We start from the raw sequence: 18,855 nt of genomic DNA on the forward strand, positions 1-18,855 counted from the left end.
TGTTATTATATAAGAGGAAAGTCTCTGGTTGCCGGCGTCTAAATTGAGCAATATTTTACCATTATTCAGGTCAAAAGCTGCTGCCGCATTTATATAAATATATACATTTATTACGCGAGTACACTGGAGACTTCTTTGATCGACACAGACACTATCCGTTTTCTCGTGGGTATTATACCTACCCATTTAGAAAACTGCTTCATGTAAAATAAACGCATGTTGTTTGATATTTCTAACAAATTTATATAATTAATTTACTTCAAACCAATAATTTTAATTATCGCAAATATCAATTTTACAAAGGAAACATCACCAAAAATATCAATGTAAGTTATTATAGTGATAAAGACCGATTTAAATAAAACAATAATAAATAAATATTTGTTCTTTAACTTGGTCTAAAAGTAAATCAGCCGACTGGATTTTATGCCCAATAATGATTTTTACAAATATACATAAGTATTATTAGTTAGTTTGTTTATAGAACTGCGAGCACGAAAAAAAATTATTCTGACGATATTTGTTTTTTCGGTCATTATTTAAAGGCAACCAATCTATCCACAGACATAAGCCATAATCATTCCTCCGCCCTAAAATATTAACTCTCCAAAAGCCTCCAATGAATGTATGCGTGCTTTGAGTACACTTACAAAATGATCAACAAATAAAAAGACTGAATAATAACAAAAAAAAAACTAAATAACAAAGTGTCGTACCAAAGTGTAATTAAAATCCACGACTGACTAAATAGAAGCAACGCGAAATTTAAACTAGAGCAACAATAATTAGTGACAAACATAATAAAGTACACGAAAAGGGCTACCACCATACATGTTTACACGTCATCATGTAAATGTGTACATTAAGGTGTGTCTGTCTCGATAGTTATCCAAATAAACAATCCTTGTACAAAATCATACCAACGCAAAATGGATTTTTAATAATAGAAAATACAACATTTTGAATTATAATCACAGCAAAATTTGTATTTGAAATAAAAAAATCAAATTCAAACAACTATTGAACGCATTTAAAAGCGTTTTATGAAAAATAATAATAACAAAAAAAAAGTTAAAAATAAAACACGTTTATTTCAAGGCAGACAATATCTGAGGATAAAGTCAAATAGAGACGACTTAGTTTGAAATGTTTTGAAATTCAATACGTTTATTGTTAAAAAATATTTAAGAAAATTTGAAGATTTGATGAAGAAACTTCTTGAATGTAACGCCGTCAACGGCATACTTGGGCTATTCATAATTTTTTCCACTCTTACCATTGGCTACACGTATTTTCCAAGAGTGAATAAACGTAGGCCCACAACTTTTCTCCTTTATATTATTGTGTTTATCCAACCAAAAGTTACACGTTAACGTCGTCTTTTTACATATTCTCAGAAAATGTATTTCGTTACAACCGTTCATATGTCAAAGTTTCGACCGGTAAAATCCAAACTAGTATTGTTATTTTTCATATATACACTTCTTCCGACGTCTACAGCGTGTATTTTTAAAAGTTGTTGGTTGCATGAGTTTCAATGGAAAAATATTACAATAATAATAGCGAAACTTATACGAGAATTTTTTTTTTCTTTGTGAGATATCAAGTGCTTTTGCTTAACACAAGACAATATCTGCGACTTCACGAGTACGAACACGGCACACCTAGACAACGTTATTGCTGCTGGTTGTCGGCAATTCGGTATTGTTTTCCCTTGTGCTTTAGCATTACTTCTTTATTATTTTCAACTAAAAAAATCACTCCTTCTCACGCGATTCTCACAATAGAATCATTAACGCTTTTTCATTATAAAACTTTTTCTCCGGCGTATGCCGTTCGGAGACTATAGAAAAGCGATTGCGTGCCCTTAATTTTACATTGCACACATAATAGACATTATAAATATTCGAGTAATGTAATTTTGGTAAAGCAAAGAAAAAATTAAGTCTGAGACCAATAACACGACTTTTAGCCCATACGAATAACTCATACACATGATCAAAGTAAAAGTTGACTTTAAATCGCACGGGTTTTAAATAAAATATTACACAAAAGTGATGTTATACGTAAATCGCTCATCTGGTTTTTGTTTTGAAACAACAATCTGATAAAAAACGTTAATAAATCTTTACACAATGGTGTTTTTCATATTTAATCTATTAGATCAAACAGCAAGTTTAAAGGATTAATTCGTAGCGATATAAAAACTCTAACTCCTTTAAAAAATGCAAATCAAAAACAGCTACAAAGTATGCGCAGGAATTAGTCTCTACGTAAAACTTAATACTACACAATAATTTAAAAAAAAAAAAAAACTTTTAACCTTAAAATAATACCTTTTAAGCTGTTACTTTCCAAACAAGTTTTATTAATTGTTAAAGGCGCGTTTAATTTTAAATTTCAAATAGGTATTGTAGCAGACGGAATAAAAAAAAATTTATTAGCTGAGGTCAAAGATATTATTATCATAATAATTATTTTAAGAACCCTCGAGAAATTTCCAACGTAAAATGGTAATAATATTATGAAGCTTGGTTTTTTTCACTGTCATAACTTTTTATATCTCGCTAGATTTGCATCGTCAATTATTATTACTATAGGCTGTGACAATATTTTAAAGAAATATTTTTATAACAAATTCGTTAAACATTTAAACTCTGCCAAGAGAGAGTATTATTATTGTTCGTTCGATTATCGTGGGGCAAACAAACCGAAGGATATTAATGGTAAACTAAATAATAACAAAAAATAGAGTAAATAACAATAATAATGTCTATATTATGTCGGTTTCAGGCTGCAACGTAATCCCAATAATAGCAATAGCATAAATAAAAAGTATATCGGTCATATACGTGTAAAACAGTTTTTTTATTTTACCTGAAATGAGTTGCAACTAGCTAACCACAAAAACCCGAGAGATTTATTTTGGTACATAAAAATTACAAGTTTACCATTTAATCGTTTATTAATTTTTAATTATGTGCACTGTCGAATTTTTAGTTTTTCAAAGTATTAGACAATATACAGAGTGTTCAGTGAGTAAGGAAACAAGTCGATTGTTACAAACAATGACAACAATAGAAACCCATTTCTTTACTTACTGAACACTCTGTATAGGTATTATTAGGAATGCAAAATTTGTCTATTAAAACTCAAAATTATAATTTAAATGAATAATCACAAATATATCCCACATAAGCCAGTCGTAGTCTAACTAATGTTGATTAACTATAAATATGAAGTGCTTCATAAATAGCTCGAGGATGTGCGTTTAACGTCAAAAGTCTACACCGAAAAACTAAAACAATATTTAATAACGTTCGTCAACTTTACAAATACCTATGCGCTTCACTTTGAGAAATAAACGAAGTTCGTAATCGTTCCACAATAATGAATAAGGTAAAAACTTTATCATGATTTACCGCGCAAAATAATCGAGTTACAAAATTCAACAAGATCCCGTTAATATCTGTAACAAAATATCAATCGCTAAAAGCACATAACATAATTACAATTTTCTAAAGTTTCTCAAAGTACGCAAAACTCGATGAAGTACATTTTGGCGAAGCGAGAACTAATTTTTTTTAAGGGAAATTGACTTGTACAACAGTTATATACATCTTGAAATAATTATATAAGACCAACAATATGCGACCACAAAAATAGACGAATAGAATAAAAAAAATACCACAAAAAGTTATCTATATTGTGCTGAAAACGCCAACTGCAGCTGGTAGAAATTAAACCAGAACAAACCGAAAAACTCGCATATGGTGCACTTCTAAATAAATTCTGAGATTGTACACACGAATGTTCAAACAAAGAAAACGATTAAGATGTTGCGTTATTTATTTTTATTATCCTTGTTAATTTTTTAGCAATCGCTTGGTTATACAATAACAAATATATAATGTTATATAATTTTAGTAAATTATACTTTTTACATTACTTAGTCACTATTAGGCAGGCATTATTATCAAACCAACCAAACGACTATGTCAGTCTGCGAGATTACAAAATAATCATAAAAAAACGTTTGTTCTAATATAGAACCGCATCTTTTACTGATGTATAATGAAGTATAAAATAATATCGTTAAGGATCAACATCGTTAAAAGGGATCACGTATGCATACTGGCATAGTATTGAAGAGAAAAAAATTCTAGGGTGGCTTACATAGGTCCAAACTCCTCAACCAAGGAGTGTGGACTTTCTGACCGCACCAATAAAACTTATATCCCTTGACAATTTTACGACCGTAGGGGTCATTTGCTTAAGCTAAGGCGTCACTAGGGACGTAACAAACGTGCATTTTAAGGAAAAGCTCCCAAAAAATAAAAATAAAAGTACTCGTCAGCAGTAAAAGCCACTTTTAAGAACCAATAACGTACCTGGAAAGCCCTTGTCCAGTATTGAGTATCTTGGGTTGGTTTCGAGGTCGAGTCGCATGTTTTCCTTAAGCCAGTAGATAGCTGGTGACGGGTTACCAGATGCCGAACATTGTAGCACTGCATTGTGACCGACTTCGATGGTTTTGTGAGTACCTGGTCCCTCGGTAATAACTGGGAAACCTTGAGGCAAGTCTTTTTCTTAAACAAAAATAAAATAAACAATACAATAACAATATATTCAACACAAAACTACACAATCCAATGGAAAGTACGTGTTTTTCCACGTAACAGCAACAAGTGTGGGTGTATACTATAAATAATGTTATAAACACAAGAGTAAACTGTAGTCATCGAATTCTCTAAGCGCAAGTATTCTAAGTACAAATATTTCTCAAACAATGAGATCGTTGCATATGAACTAACTAGGCAGGCAGGAGATATAGCGATAGTTGAGGTAGTGATGACCTACGACGCCTCGAAGGAGAAGCTGTCCTCTTTCAGTAAACAACTTTGCTGAATGGCAACGTGACACGTTTAATTATGACTAAAACTTTGGTTGTTAATTAACGTACAAAATTGGAAGATGGTATGCGGTTAACGTGATTCAGTAGACGAGAAACGCATTGTAGTACAGATTCCGGTATGTTAAACTTGTCTAGATCTTACTGGATCTCGTTATGTCAATAATAATTAGTAAATTAGAAAACGAAATTAGCATTTGATTATTAATGTAATTTAAAAACTAATAGGATGTTAAGATATAATAAAATATTAAATCTGCAAACCTAACAGTAAAAAAATATATATAACACAAGTAGTTAATACAATGTCTATTATAACCCATTATAACATTACATAACTCTCTATCAATATTAAATAAATTATACACTATGGCAAAAACGATATTTTCTTGACTCGAATCAAGGGAGGAGAAATATCTAATGAAAAAGATACTTGATGCACTAATTGTTAAGTGACGTTACATTTTTCAAAAAATATTTAATATCAATCAGTTTTCATCAGGTTGCGTTTACCCTTTAGCGATTTCATGAAATACTTTCCAAACACATAACATTGAAACTTGAACTATGTTCGTTTACACTGGTGACTACCTTTATTTCTCTAAAACTAATAAAATTTAATTAAGACAACGTAGGGTACCTTAGGGGCACGGCTATTTATCAGGCGGACCAACCCGAGTTGTTAATTACGGTTTATTATATTTCCATTATTGTTGTTGCTAATATGAAAACCAAGGAAACCGTCAAATATCAGGTTATAGATGGACAAGTCAATAGCTAACTATAGATGAACAAATTTGACGCTGTCAATAGCCAACAAATATTTCAACGATAAAATAGATTTATTGAATTATTTTTACTTAAATAGCTAATTACGACTAATTTCAGTTTCACAAGTTGAAAATTAACAAAAAAATTAAACTAATGTATTTTTCTCTAATTGCATATCATAAATTTATTTTCTATTTTACATGTTGAGTTTATAATAGGTAAATTAATAAATGAAACAAATTCTTAATATATTATTTATCACTGTCAACATATTAGGCTTTGCGAGTACGTTATATTTTTATATACCATATCATATAACTCCAACGAATTTTGCAGACAAATCATTCTTTTTAAATTACTAAAAAGCCATTACATATGAACTCAACTGAACCGTACATATACTTTATATAACGCACACCACACTTTCCAGCATGCACTTCTAGAAAACAAGAAGAATACACTAATATGTTTGTGGGAAATGTAAGGGAGTTTTCATATCACTTAAAAATAAACAAATTACTTTCATAAATTTATGTGTCTGTTACAATAAAGTCCATGCAAAAAGTATTAAGGGACATAAAAATACTATGTGAATACGTATTGAGAATTAAACAACCTAATAGGAGTAATATTTTTCTGAGTTGATAATTCAAATGAGTATACAAAGTGTTGAAAAAGTAACGAAACGGGTCAATCGTTACGTACAATGAGAATAATAGAAACCCTTTTCCTTACTTACTGAACACCCAATTTAAACACAAATATTTTACAGTGTCATACGTCATGTACAAAATATACCATCGAAATTTTGATGATGTCTCACAATTTTTGTATTCTTATGTGCACCTCTTTTTGTTTTCAATACACACGTCTACGGTGTCACGTTCTATTGGACTCAGGTGGTTCATCAGTAAACCAATCTGTTGGGATGACTGAGTTTAAGCAGACGAATAATTATTTAGGAATTATACATATATAGATATGTTGTATTCAATCGTTCGGTTGAACAATCTTCGTCTCTTTTAATAACGACCCAGATTGTGGTAAATACATAATGTAAAAAAAAAAGTCATCTCACCGACAACAGATGTGCAAAGGTCTTGGGGATATTGCGCTTTGTTCCACGACTACGGGTACAAAGCGCACCTCTTTTATTCTCAAGATGCATAACGATATTAAACCCCCCTACCTTCAACCGAAAGCAAGACACTTCCACGAAAAAGCAACGTGCCCAAGACCACGTCACGTTGATTTTATTTAGCTCATCTCGTTCGCTAGCATACGTTTTAATAAACCATTATCCATCCCTCGTTTTTATTGGATTAAATGTCTTTACAATATACATAAGAGCGAAATAAAAATGTAGAACGAATACACCATACAAGTTTAAAAAGGTCAACCTCACGTTTACAATTTATAATCGGTCCCAACGACCTGCGACCATACAACAGAAACTTACCCTTACACAAAAAGCCGACTGCTATTTACTTTTCATCGTTTAGTTAATCGTGGTTAAGCATCTGAGCAATTCTTTTGATGTTTCAATTTTAACTGAACTTCTAACTTCAATTTATATAATATACAAATTGAAGTCAGAATACATCCCCCTTATAATATATGGGGGACATTATTCATAGAGACTACCAAAACCCTTAATAAACTACATACCAAGAGATAACTTAAGTGATTTCGTACTCTTTCACGACAACCCACAATAGTATAAATTATGAAACGATTCATTATTTGAATCTCAATTTAAAATTTTCTCTTTTTTTTAAAAAAAATAATAAAAAAAGCTAAAAACTTTACATGTTATATTACGTCACAATCATTTCTCATATTGTAATGCATTCTTAATTTATTATTAAAATTAATTATACTTCATTAATTTTTCATTCAAAATACACTGCCACTATCTTTTAAAACTTCAAAACACTTAAGTGGTCTAAGAATATTTAAGTGTGCTGAGTAGATTATAGTAAGAATTTTTAATTATAATCATAAACACATAAAAAGGGATCCAATTACCAATTTAGCCGGAAAAAGTAGGTTTTATCAATTTTCGACGACCCAGTAAAGTTATAACTCTAGGGGCTTTCTTACTCTAATCGAATCAAACTTGTCGCTACCTTTTGACAAAAGTGACTCTCGAGTTTTAAGGGAAGAAGGTTCTACTAGAAGTAGGTATTTAAAGTCTTATACATTAATCCCGCATTATAATCCCCAATGGTGTATATAAATTTACATACATACGACACTGAATAATTTTGCAGTTTTGCATATCACATTGGAAGAAATACTGTTGAAGATTAAAGAAAAATATTATCGTCAAGGTTAATTAAGAGGAAAATAACGTTTACAGTGTAGATAATTTAAAATAGTACTTTTGAAAAAAAGAACTATTCGAGATTGCATTGCGTTGAAGAAGGTTTTAATTTTGACTAAACAAAATTTCTAGAAAAAAAATAATTAACCTTAAAATTTTTTCAACGGCTTTCAAAATAACGTTTATTATTTGATGGTCGTCAAATGGAATTCATTGGGTTACATTTTACGATCTTCATAATAAACTATTAAAACCTCCAATATCTCGAATTCTATTTATTTTTATGTGTACATTTTATACTTTGTCCTGATATATATATTTCTTGTTCATTTTCTACGACTAAAAACGCCCGTTACTTTGGTTGCGACATACATTTTTTACAATACCAGCGTCCGATGAAATGTGGATAATTTCAAACGTAGTTGAGCTCTGCTAACGGTGTTGGATTACAGACTCGTGTCTCTCGGTATTACCCAAGCCGGGAAAATGGAGGTGGAAGACGGTGGACATACGCGCTCAGTGTAATGCTTTTATCCAGGTTTGTGTAATAGACTTGTCACCTCCGTTTGCTTTAGTTTATTTGTTGTTTTTTCACGGGTCTAAATGGAACTTGTCACACACCAAAACCACTGTGAATGGGAGAAATCTTGACATTTTTTTCTTCTACTTGTACACATACACGAACGTCACCAGTCCGTCTTCGTTAAAAAAAAAAGCAGTAAGTCGCAGCGACGAGCAAGACAAATTCTACTTGTCCATGATGATTTATCTGGTCACGAATTACAGTTTCATTTTTGCCGTATACTAAAAGCAGCCAGAAACGAGGGCGTTTCGCATTATTCATAAACACTGTAATTATTTATTAATGCGAGTGAGTTTAATACTTTACGTTTCTCAAACCCGATTTTAAAAACTGAACTCTACACATATTTGCGTGACTGGTCTATAAAAACTAACGTGTGGTCGAATTTTATTTAACAGAAGTAAACTTTTAATGGGAATAATAATAATAATAATAACAGCACACCAAAAGTTCTTGGCGATTTCTATGGGAGAAATTTGTACAGCTGCGAGTTGCCGACACTGTTATCAAAAATAATAAATAAACTTTTCATTCGATCTAAGTTGGATGGACAACGATAAAGCGTATCAGAGCCGAGTAAAAAATTATTCGTCCAACACCACGTTCAAGCAGCAACACGTTGACGTTGACCGCGTGGAAAAAATAGTGGGCGGTTGCTTTCAAGTGTAGTAGCAATCGAAAAGCCGCCGACTATAGCAATTAATATTACTACCGCGGCGACCACTTGTGATCGTAATTGTAAAACAACGCTTTTTGACCCATTTATAAAAAAAAACGTTCACAAATTTTCATTAGAAACACCCGGGTGAGCTATCGCATAATAATCCAATAAATCCACTCGGAATTTCCGAACCTTTCTTAATGCGTTTTTTTTTTTTTACCGGATCGACTGCTTAAAGTTACAAACTATTAACAGTAATAATACATTATATTTTTGCGGTTGCCGATCTGTATCTGAAGGGGCACGTGTGAAATGTACGTAAACATAATGTGCACGGGGCACTCGGCATTTAATGTTTTCGGGTAAACGGTTCGATAAACAAGTTATGGTAAAAGGTGGCACTTAAACGCATACATACATATTAAAAGCAATAATAACATTCACGTTACTTTTCCGGGGCACGTAAAAATAATACGTTATTACGATATCATTACACAATTTAATAGGTTTCATCTTGTACGTGTACAAGCATGTGTAAAAGTATAATTTAATATCGTACCAAACGTACCGTGTTCGACGAGACGTGCGAACTATTTTTTTATATTGTTATTATGCAGATAATACACGTCTGAGGCTCAACAGAGAGGCGGCGGCGGCGCACTAAAATAACATTTGATTTCGAAGATTTACAAGTCCGTAACAGAACCGAAAATACAATCGAGTTTTTCGATCGAAGGAGCAAACACAAAAACATTTATCTAACCGAATATCACACAAAGTGAATTGACTGTGAAGAATAAGCAATACCCACACGCCACTGTAGTACTAAATAGAAAATTAAGTCTCTCTACTATATGTTAACCAGCAGCAGGTGCCGGCGGCGTACCGCGTTAATGGAAAAAGCGGCTTAACTTTTTGCCTGTTACTTGTAGCAATAATAACAATAAACAATCCACGGCCTTAACACGGTAGTGCTGCCTGTGTCGTCTTTCTTTCGTTTAAGCCTTTCCCGATTCCACTCATCTCCATTAGCCGTGTATCGTTTAAAACGCCGCCGGAGGATAGATGGCGAATTCGACTACATTACTCCCATTATAAGTACACACGATACACAGTTGCGAGAACACCACTACTATGTGTTTTTGGAAAAGCGCAAAAATAATTATTGAAATTTGACGAAATAAATTTTCGAGTACGCCAGAGTGGCTTTAACGTTCATAAATTAACTGGATTTTAATTGAAAATAACTTTTCTATTTTATTACGGAGTTTAATTAAAAAATATAAATTTTCTACCGCCAACAAAAACCACCATCAGCTTTAAGTGAGATCCGTTGTCTTCTAACTGGGCTATTCATCATTATAATAACATAGCACTACTTAATATTCATAAACAAATATTATTTCTTCAACTTTTTCATTTTCTATAATATATTTTATCGAGTGCCCTAGCGGCGTATTTCCATAAAATATTATAATAATATACATTAACAGTTAATTAAAGCGCATAGGCACAAAACAGCGGTGTACTCGTTTTGCCTACCGCCGACGCCGCGTTACTTCGTTCAGTACACTTTTTCCTCTCGGATTATATAATTATATATTATTCATATATAAACATAACAAATACCAATCGGATCAAATAAAAATACACGTTTTACCGAGTTACCTCAAGTAGTACAATATAAATTATTTACTCTTTAAGAATTTGTGTTTTTTTTTTTTGTGTCAATTTAATTTTATTAAACACTCGGTGAAATACCAGTAAAATGATTGCCATTTGTGTTTGTTGGCCATACGACTTTTATTTGGTCGATAACATTAAAGTGTGTTTGTCGGACACTTAAGTCACGGAATAAACTGTCTCGCGTAATGTAGCCGAAAAGTTGGACGGCAAAGAATGATGCGACGAAAATAATTATTTTTTGGGTGACACTTAAGCGCTGATGATGTACTTGATGCGAAACGACAAAATAAAAGAGAAAGTTTTATGGAAAAAAATCAAACAATTTGAAACAACATATTCCCTACATTACAATGACAACGACTTGTTTACGATTTTATACAAAGTAATCTCGACTGCAGTAAAAAACTGCTTTTTCATTGTACGACATTGTCGTTTTAGACAAAAGAATTCTCTTTATTCATTAATATATTTCCGTTACCTCCGCTAATAGTGCATACAATGTTTTTCTCGGGTAAATCAAGTATTCCGTGTTTTATTTATGAAGAGAATAGACAAAATCAATCATTATTTCAATTGAAATGTACGAATGCTATAGGGCATGTATGTAGTTGGTTCGTTCGTTTTTGATTGAAGTTTTTCCCATCCAAACCCATTGGTCCAAAACAGACGGAAATTATTGGATAGAGAAGTAAACGAAAAAATAATGAAAAACTATAAGACGGAAAATTTAACTGATACAGCGAAATGCGTCTAGTAATAGTTCTACAATTTAAAAATGGCGGTTTAAATAAAAATTAATCTCTATGATATTCTAACAGAACTACTGTTCGTTATGTCAATTCATAACAGCTGCTACGCTCACGAATCCGCGTGTTAACAAAACAGAGTTTTATTATCTTGCTGCTAGTGTAGATTCAATGCTAATAAATTCCGGGCAGGCAGTTAATGCGAAAAAAATCTCCGACGGCAATTTGTTCAACACCACCCCGCCAAGCGTTGATTAATATTTCGGTATAACCGTCAACATTAAAGTCGTTATCCTCTTCTCTCCATCTCTTGCGGTCGAAAAAAAAACAATTACAAAAACACACACACACACATAATGTCTCTGGGTTAATGAATGAACGACGGTCATGATTTATAACGGGCACCGAAAAAGACAATATAATGTCAGCGATAACAATGGATACGTTATTAAAATATATAAATAAATAACGAAAAAATGTTTAAAATGTCTATCTCGTCACCTGCCGAACGATATTGCATATTGTCGAAAACTCCCAAAGGGTTCAAGGAATCGAGCGGTATGATCGTGAAACCACTTTATGTCATGGTGTGATTAACTGGGTGGCAATAAAGATTTCCGAAAACAAGCTTCATAAATGAGGGAAAAAAGTAATAAAACTGAAATGCTCTATAAGTTCGTGACGAATTAACCACCAGAGTAAACGAGCCTATCACTGCGGCGGCAGTCAGTCCGTCATTTCCGGCTCTTAACAACAAATTACGTTCTAAAGTTTGTATTATTTTCTATTAAACTAGACGATTAGCTACGAAACAGCTTATGATCTCTCCCCGGCAGCCGCTTTCTAAACTACATGATATGTAGAACATATACAGTTTGACAGGAAACGGTTACAAAATAATACTTTCTATAATAGACTTTTAGTTAAAACTAATATATAATACAGTCAGATAGATATACGAAGAACTTGTGGCGATCCGAACAATGTAAAATGGTGAAAAACTTTTTAACTTATTTTAACGAGAAAAATACACAACCCAAAAAGTATCATGAACGTTTCTCTCTTCTCACATATATTAACAGTAATGTAATATATTTCTTCAGAGTGTAATATAATTACGTATCGAACAAAGTAAAAATATACCGTTGTATCGATAAAATTGAATTGAACATCAACAAGAAAATAAATTTTAACAGTATACCAATGATAATTTTAACATAGAAACAGATTAATAACAATTAAAAAAAAACCTGTAGTCATTTTACCAAATAGAAATGTTCAAAAAATTCATCTTAATACCATACAATTTATAAAAACTTCAACTGATTTACAGTAAATCCACATAACGCATCCGAGGTAAAACGATATGACTCTAGATACTGAGAATTTTTATTTTTGCGAGAAATACAGAGGTACCTATACTATTGACGAATATTTTAAAGTTTTTTAGAATTATTTAATTATTTCTTGAAATAATTGAGTACTAAAAATACCTATATCGATTGTTAGCTATACGAAAAATGTGTTTTCTATTCTTCCTTCAGAATACAGAGTGATCCATTTAACATTGACCAGCAAATATCTTATCTTATCTAATATGTGTCTTTACGAGCCATCATAACCGCTGCAATTAACTACCTGTATTACAAGTCTACCCGTTTTATACATATATATAGGTAAAAAAAATCAAAACTTTAAAGTGAAATAACATGCAAACTAATCGACTTAAATGAAAAATTCAAACGCTAAAAATTATAAAAAAAAAAAACTCTATCAATATATCTAACTAAAAATATATGTTTCCATTTGAAAAAAAAAAGTTGGTACCCTTTTAAGGCATAAGGGATGAACCTAAAAATTATCTGATCATGGATAAATGTAGAGTTTTATGTAACTAAAATAATTTAAAAAAAAAATTATTAAAATAATAAATAGTTTTTGAGATATTTGCTGGTCAATGTTAAATGGATCACCCTGTATAACCAAGTTACACGGTTTAGCCATAGAAACGATGACATACAATAATTTTAAAACAAAAAACTATATGGTTTGTACGGTATATATCACGATCGAATAAACAATTATTGTTTTAAAATCTAAAATAAATTTCAAATTATAAATTTTAACTTAAATTACTTTTTCCTGATCATTTAAAAATTGAAAAAAAAGAAAAACAATAATTTCTAGCACTGCACTTGCAATTGTAATAATACACCCTGTCAAATGTTGAAATTTATTAAAGGACAAACTAAAACTTTTTTAAAAAAAGTTTTAAATATTTAATTTAAAAAAAGTTAGGCTTCATAAATATAATATTTTTTATTACAAAAAACATCAAAGTTTTATTTTTAACGTTCACATGGTGATTTTATTAATTATAAATGTATTAATCATACACTGGTTGGATAATTAAAATAGATAAGTACACTTTTGTTGAACGATAGACAAACTTTTAATAGATACCAGTCAATAGAATTATAAATTTCGAAAAATAATAGGTTTTAAAATATGCGTGTGTAGTAACTACTTAGTATTTTAAAAGAATATTTATATCCGTGATTAAAAATTCATTCATTGGCTTAAGTTATGAGTCATTAAAAATACCTATTGTCATGTATATTTTATGTAATATACATGTATATTTTCCATTTAAGTTTTTAATTTAAACTACTTTTATAAATTACGCAGAAAATAATTAACTAAAAAAAATTGTTTACAAAATAAACAAAAACTTTTTTGTTTATGTATTTAATTAAATTTATTTGTTTGTAATGAGAAAATTAAAAAATCAATAGAACAACTCTCTATCAACATCCAATTATTACTAGAAAAGTATATGATTTTGGTTAATATGTAAATGTTAAAATAAAGATCTTTGACTCCCTAAGCAAAAATCTTATGTAAAATCTACAGTGGGGTAGCCCACTGGGAGGTAGTACAAATTTTGTTTTGTTTTTGTTCATCTTATTTTAGCATCTCTCTAAATTGTGAAATAAACACCTAAAAAACTATAGGGGCTTTTGCATTCATATCACTTCGTAATGATACTTTTAAAAACCTCTTATAACCGTTTAGAGGCACATGGAACGTTCAAAATGATATTGTAAATAGAAACCCCCCTTGAGTATTTTTCCAACTAAAACCCTGATTATAATACATAAAATTACAATGAAAAGAAAAAAATCAAGTTATTACAAAACACAAAAATAGCCCAAATCAAGACCATGGTGAGCAGAAGCGAACTGGAAAATAAACAGCCCAGGGCACAACAAAAATTATAGAAGCCCTACTCGCTCTACAGTTGAATTGCTCATAATAATGAACTTAAAGACCAAAAAAAATGTGAACATTATTTTTACGGATTACGCAATACAAAGGTCTAGGAGACAAGTACCCCCGTGGCCAGTACATCCCTGATTGAAAAATCTTATGATATAATTTTATAATAATATCTTACAACAAAATGGAACCCCATTTTAAGATGGATTCTTTTTACAAACTCAAATTAATATTTTACAATATTTTAGTAATCAATATATTATTGCTGTTGAGTAAATAAAAAAAGTGGCGCTTATATGTGAACTATTAATGAAGCAACACCAAAATATAAGTCACTTAACTAAAGTTTATTTATTGAACTATAATTGTTGATAGCACTATCAATTGCCGTTCAAACAGTAATAATTAATTTGCAAGTATAATTATAACATAACTGCGAAACGGGATAAACTAAATTAGCTATTCAGTCAAATTCGTAGCGGTCATTTGTCATTAAGCATAAAAATTTCAGCCCAAAATAGGACATCCACAATTTACAGCATGTTATAGGCGTTCAAGGTCTAAATTGAACTTAGGTAATACCAAGAATGTTATAAGAGAATTGGCAATTGTGTGTTATTCTTTCAGCCAAGTAAATAGAAAATGCTTGTATTTGAGAGGAATAGGTTTACGCTACAGGAAACAATGTGTATGAACAAACGCACTGACACACATAAAAATAACACCTATAAATGGAAGAATAGATTGAACCCACTCTACCAATGATTCAACTGTTGTCCAAAGCGTTTGATTGCTGCGTTTCACTCATGGATGTTATTTTTTTTTTATTTCGAAAGGGGAAAAACGGGCAGATACACTTTTTAATACAATTGGCCGTAGCCGGGAGACAACTACTCTACACGCACAGATGAAATACAAATAAGCGGCGAACAAACAGCGCCCGTTGATATCTCTTTCCCATCCTACACGGTCCAAGTTATTTTGTTACTGTAGCCACGCACGGAGGGCAACGTGGATCACACTTGGGAACGATACGATAAGAAATACAGTGAAGTGGGGTGCTGTAAGTGAATATTCGGTGGCACGCATGAAAAAAACCGTAAAAGTCGTAAAATAAAAAAATAAGATGCTCGACTACACTGCAGGTAAGTTTTTTTTTGAACATCCGTGCGTGTGTATAATATTTTTATTTTCTTCAAACGTCTGAAGGCAATAAAACCCGTTCCAAGTATTCCTCGCACGCCCCGCGACGCTTTTCCAGTTAAAAATGACAAAATTATACTCGTGCCATGTATAAACTGATTCGCCGAATGGCGAAAAAATAAATAATCAGTCGTTGTAACCGAACGCCTTGTCCTTCCTCCGCTGTCCTCCCTCAGCCATTACGTGACAGGGAGAAAACGGTATTATTACAACAACGTTTTAAGCGAACGATGAAAAATCGTAGGACGATTAAGAGTTTTATCTTTGGCTTGGCGGCAAAGGTCGTGGCGATGATAAATCGTGAAACACAAGCTTTTGTCCTAACGGTAATCCTGTCGAGGTTGAAAAGTGGAGGAAAGAGCCCCCAAAGGCTTTTCTCCGCGCCAGAAGCAGTAGGCACAGCAAAAGGGCATCGTTGTAAATATTAATAAAGCTGGACCCCATCCGCTTCACCCCCTCCCACCACTCCTCTTATTCGGCCTCTACCGGTAAAACGCTTATATATATATAGAAGCATATACATATACTCGCGGATAGTAGGTGTTAAATCCCGCGTTCGGGACACGCCCTATTGTGCCACGGAGATGGTACGCCGGCAATAAGAACAACACGCCCGACTAACAATAACAAAACGTTAATAGCTTTCTTGTGGTATCTCAGTGTGAGAGAACTTCCGCGGCCTTCGTCTCCCTCACTTTCTTTCTGCACGTACGCAATAAGGTGAAAAACCAGAAAAAGAAAAGACCACAAACAATAACATGGATCGTATAAACAATAGCTCTCAGGTGAATGCTGGAAAAATGAATACAGAACAACAGAAACGTGTTAATACAATGGAAATTAAAAAATATATATATATATATAATTTATTATTGAGGTGTTAAAATTAAATTATTTTTTCATCACAAAATATCACTGAAACTGTCGGCAATCAGTTTTTATTTTAATGATTCAATTGGAAATTTTAAACTTAAAATTCGATATTCTCCAACTAAACACACACACCTAAAGTATTTTTATCCTGACGTGTTTTTTTTTCATAAATAATATTAATACTCGATTCAGCCTTATACGTTAGTTGGTTTAAGTTACTAAATTACTACGATTTGCATTCGCCGTAGTTTTTGAATTATAAACACAAACATGTTTATAAATATATTTTATCAGTTTCATCCGGAACTATTGAAGTACGAGTGGTGTAATTATGCAAATTTCAATATTTATACAAATGCATAATGAATATTTTACAACATGCGTAACGGCGTGAAATAAAAATGACTAACATGTAGAATATGTCATACTTTTTTAATAAATTCAAATATTAAACGGTCTAGGCTAATTATTTTTTTTAATTAATAGAAAAGAGATTGATAATTAAAATTAACGGTCGATGTTCGATGATGTGTTATTTTTTACAACAAGCAAATAGTCATTTAATGGATAACCCATTCATAATTCAATACAATGACAGGCCTTATCTATCAAACGCAATAGCGTTGGAGTTCAATTATTTAAAGTCAACACACCGGCCATACGATGACCATCGTTTCTATCACTGAAATACACTTGCAGAATATTTTAGGAAAGATGGCCAGATAACTGTATACGTACAATACTGTCGGTAGGATGTAATTCCAGGCTAATGTGACGCGCTTTATAATGCGGAAGTCCCATATGCAACGTAAGGCTTACGTTGGTAGAAACAAAAGCAAACCACTACACACACCTTCCTCGATTGAACGATCTACATATACACCATCAGCAAGTTGTAAGCGCATATATTATATATTGTAACGACCGTCGATGCTCAATTCTGACGTAATCCCATTTTGGTATTAACTAAATTGAGTTGGTTGGCAATAACAAACGCCCTAACTTACCTTAGCCTACATAGATTAAAATCATTAACCGAATGCTTTCTAAGCCAAAATACACACTCGAGGGATAAAAGAAGAGCTTAGATTTGCCATCTGTAATTTAATAAACAATTATATCTAAACAATATACACACTGTTCACTCATAATAGCAAAAAAAAAACTTCATTAGAGTATTCCGAGAATCGGTTTAAATCTTAAAACAACGAACACGCATCTATTTCAATTGAATACATGGTAATTACATTTTCGACATTATCCAAAATTCAATGAAGAACATGAACGAAACACAGCCACGTCGTTACTTCAAAGATAGCGATAGAATAAAAAAAAAAAATACAAGTAGCGTCCTGGGGCTCGCAATGACATTGGACATCATCGATAAGAAACATAAACCGCCAAAAAAAAAATATTTCTAATTTCTAAAATATATTCATACAGAGTATCCGATCCAAAAAATTCTAGAACTTTTGATTAGAAATTTTTAAAATTGATTATACATGTTATAAGACTAACAACAACTAATTTTTATCTTAAAATATTTATGAATTTTATTCAATAAAATTATCAATGTTCATTCAGCGACGAGCTTAAATCAATCAATATTAAAATTTTCATAAACACATGATAAATAAACATTTTTACATATTTGAAAATGATCTAGATGTATACAATTACAGTACATTAAGAAGAGATTTATTCACCCAATTTTTTCATCAATATACTCTATTATTTATTTATGATTATTATATATATATATTAAATTATTATGGTCCTACATTCTAACTTTTTCAAAAAAAAAAAAAAAAAAAA

The 18,855-nt window shown here is 31.6% G+C and overlaps 1 protein-coding gene across 5 annotated transcripts in view; it reads right to left on the reverse strand.

The window, feature by feature from the left end:
* Positions 1 to 18,855, reverse strand: part of LOC126900045 (tyrosine-protein phosphatase Lar) — a 104,441-nt gene that overhangs the window by 36,536 nt on the left and 49,050 nt on the right. For all 5 annotated transcript variants that reach the window (XM_050675487.1, XM_050675482.1, XM_050675491.1 and 2 more), the window contains one exon: positions 4,392 to 4,589. In XM_050675487.1, coding sequence (XP_050531444.1) covers positions 4,392 to 4,589 — 198 coding nt within the window. The remainder of the gene's footprint in view (positions 1 to 4,391; positions 4,590 to 18,855) is intronic.

This window comes from Daktulosphaira vitifoliae, unplaced genomic scaffold (genome assembly GCF_025091365.1).
Source record: "Daktulosphaira vitifoliae isolate Bord-2020 unplaced genomic scaffold, ASM2509136v1 Scaffold_1, whole genome shotgun sequence".
In the NCBI taxonomy this organism is placed as follows: domain Eukaryota; kingdom Metazoa; phylum Arthropoda; class Insecta; order Hemiptera; family Phylloxeridae; genus Daktulosphaira; species Daktulosphaira vitifoliae.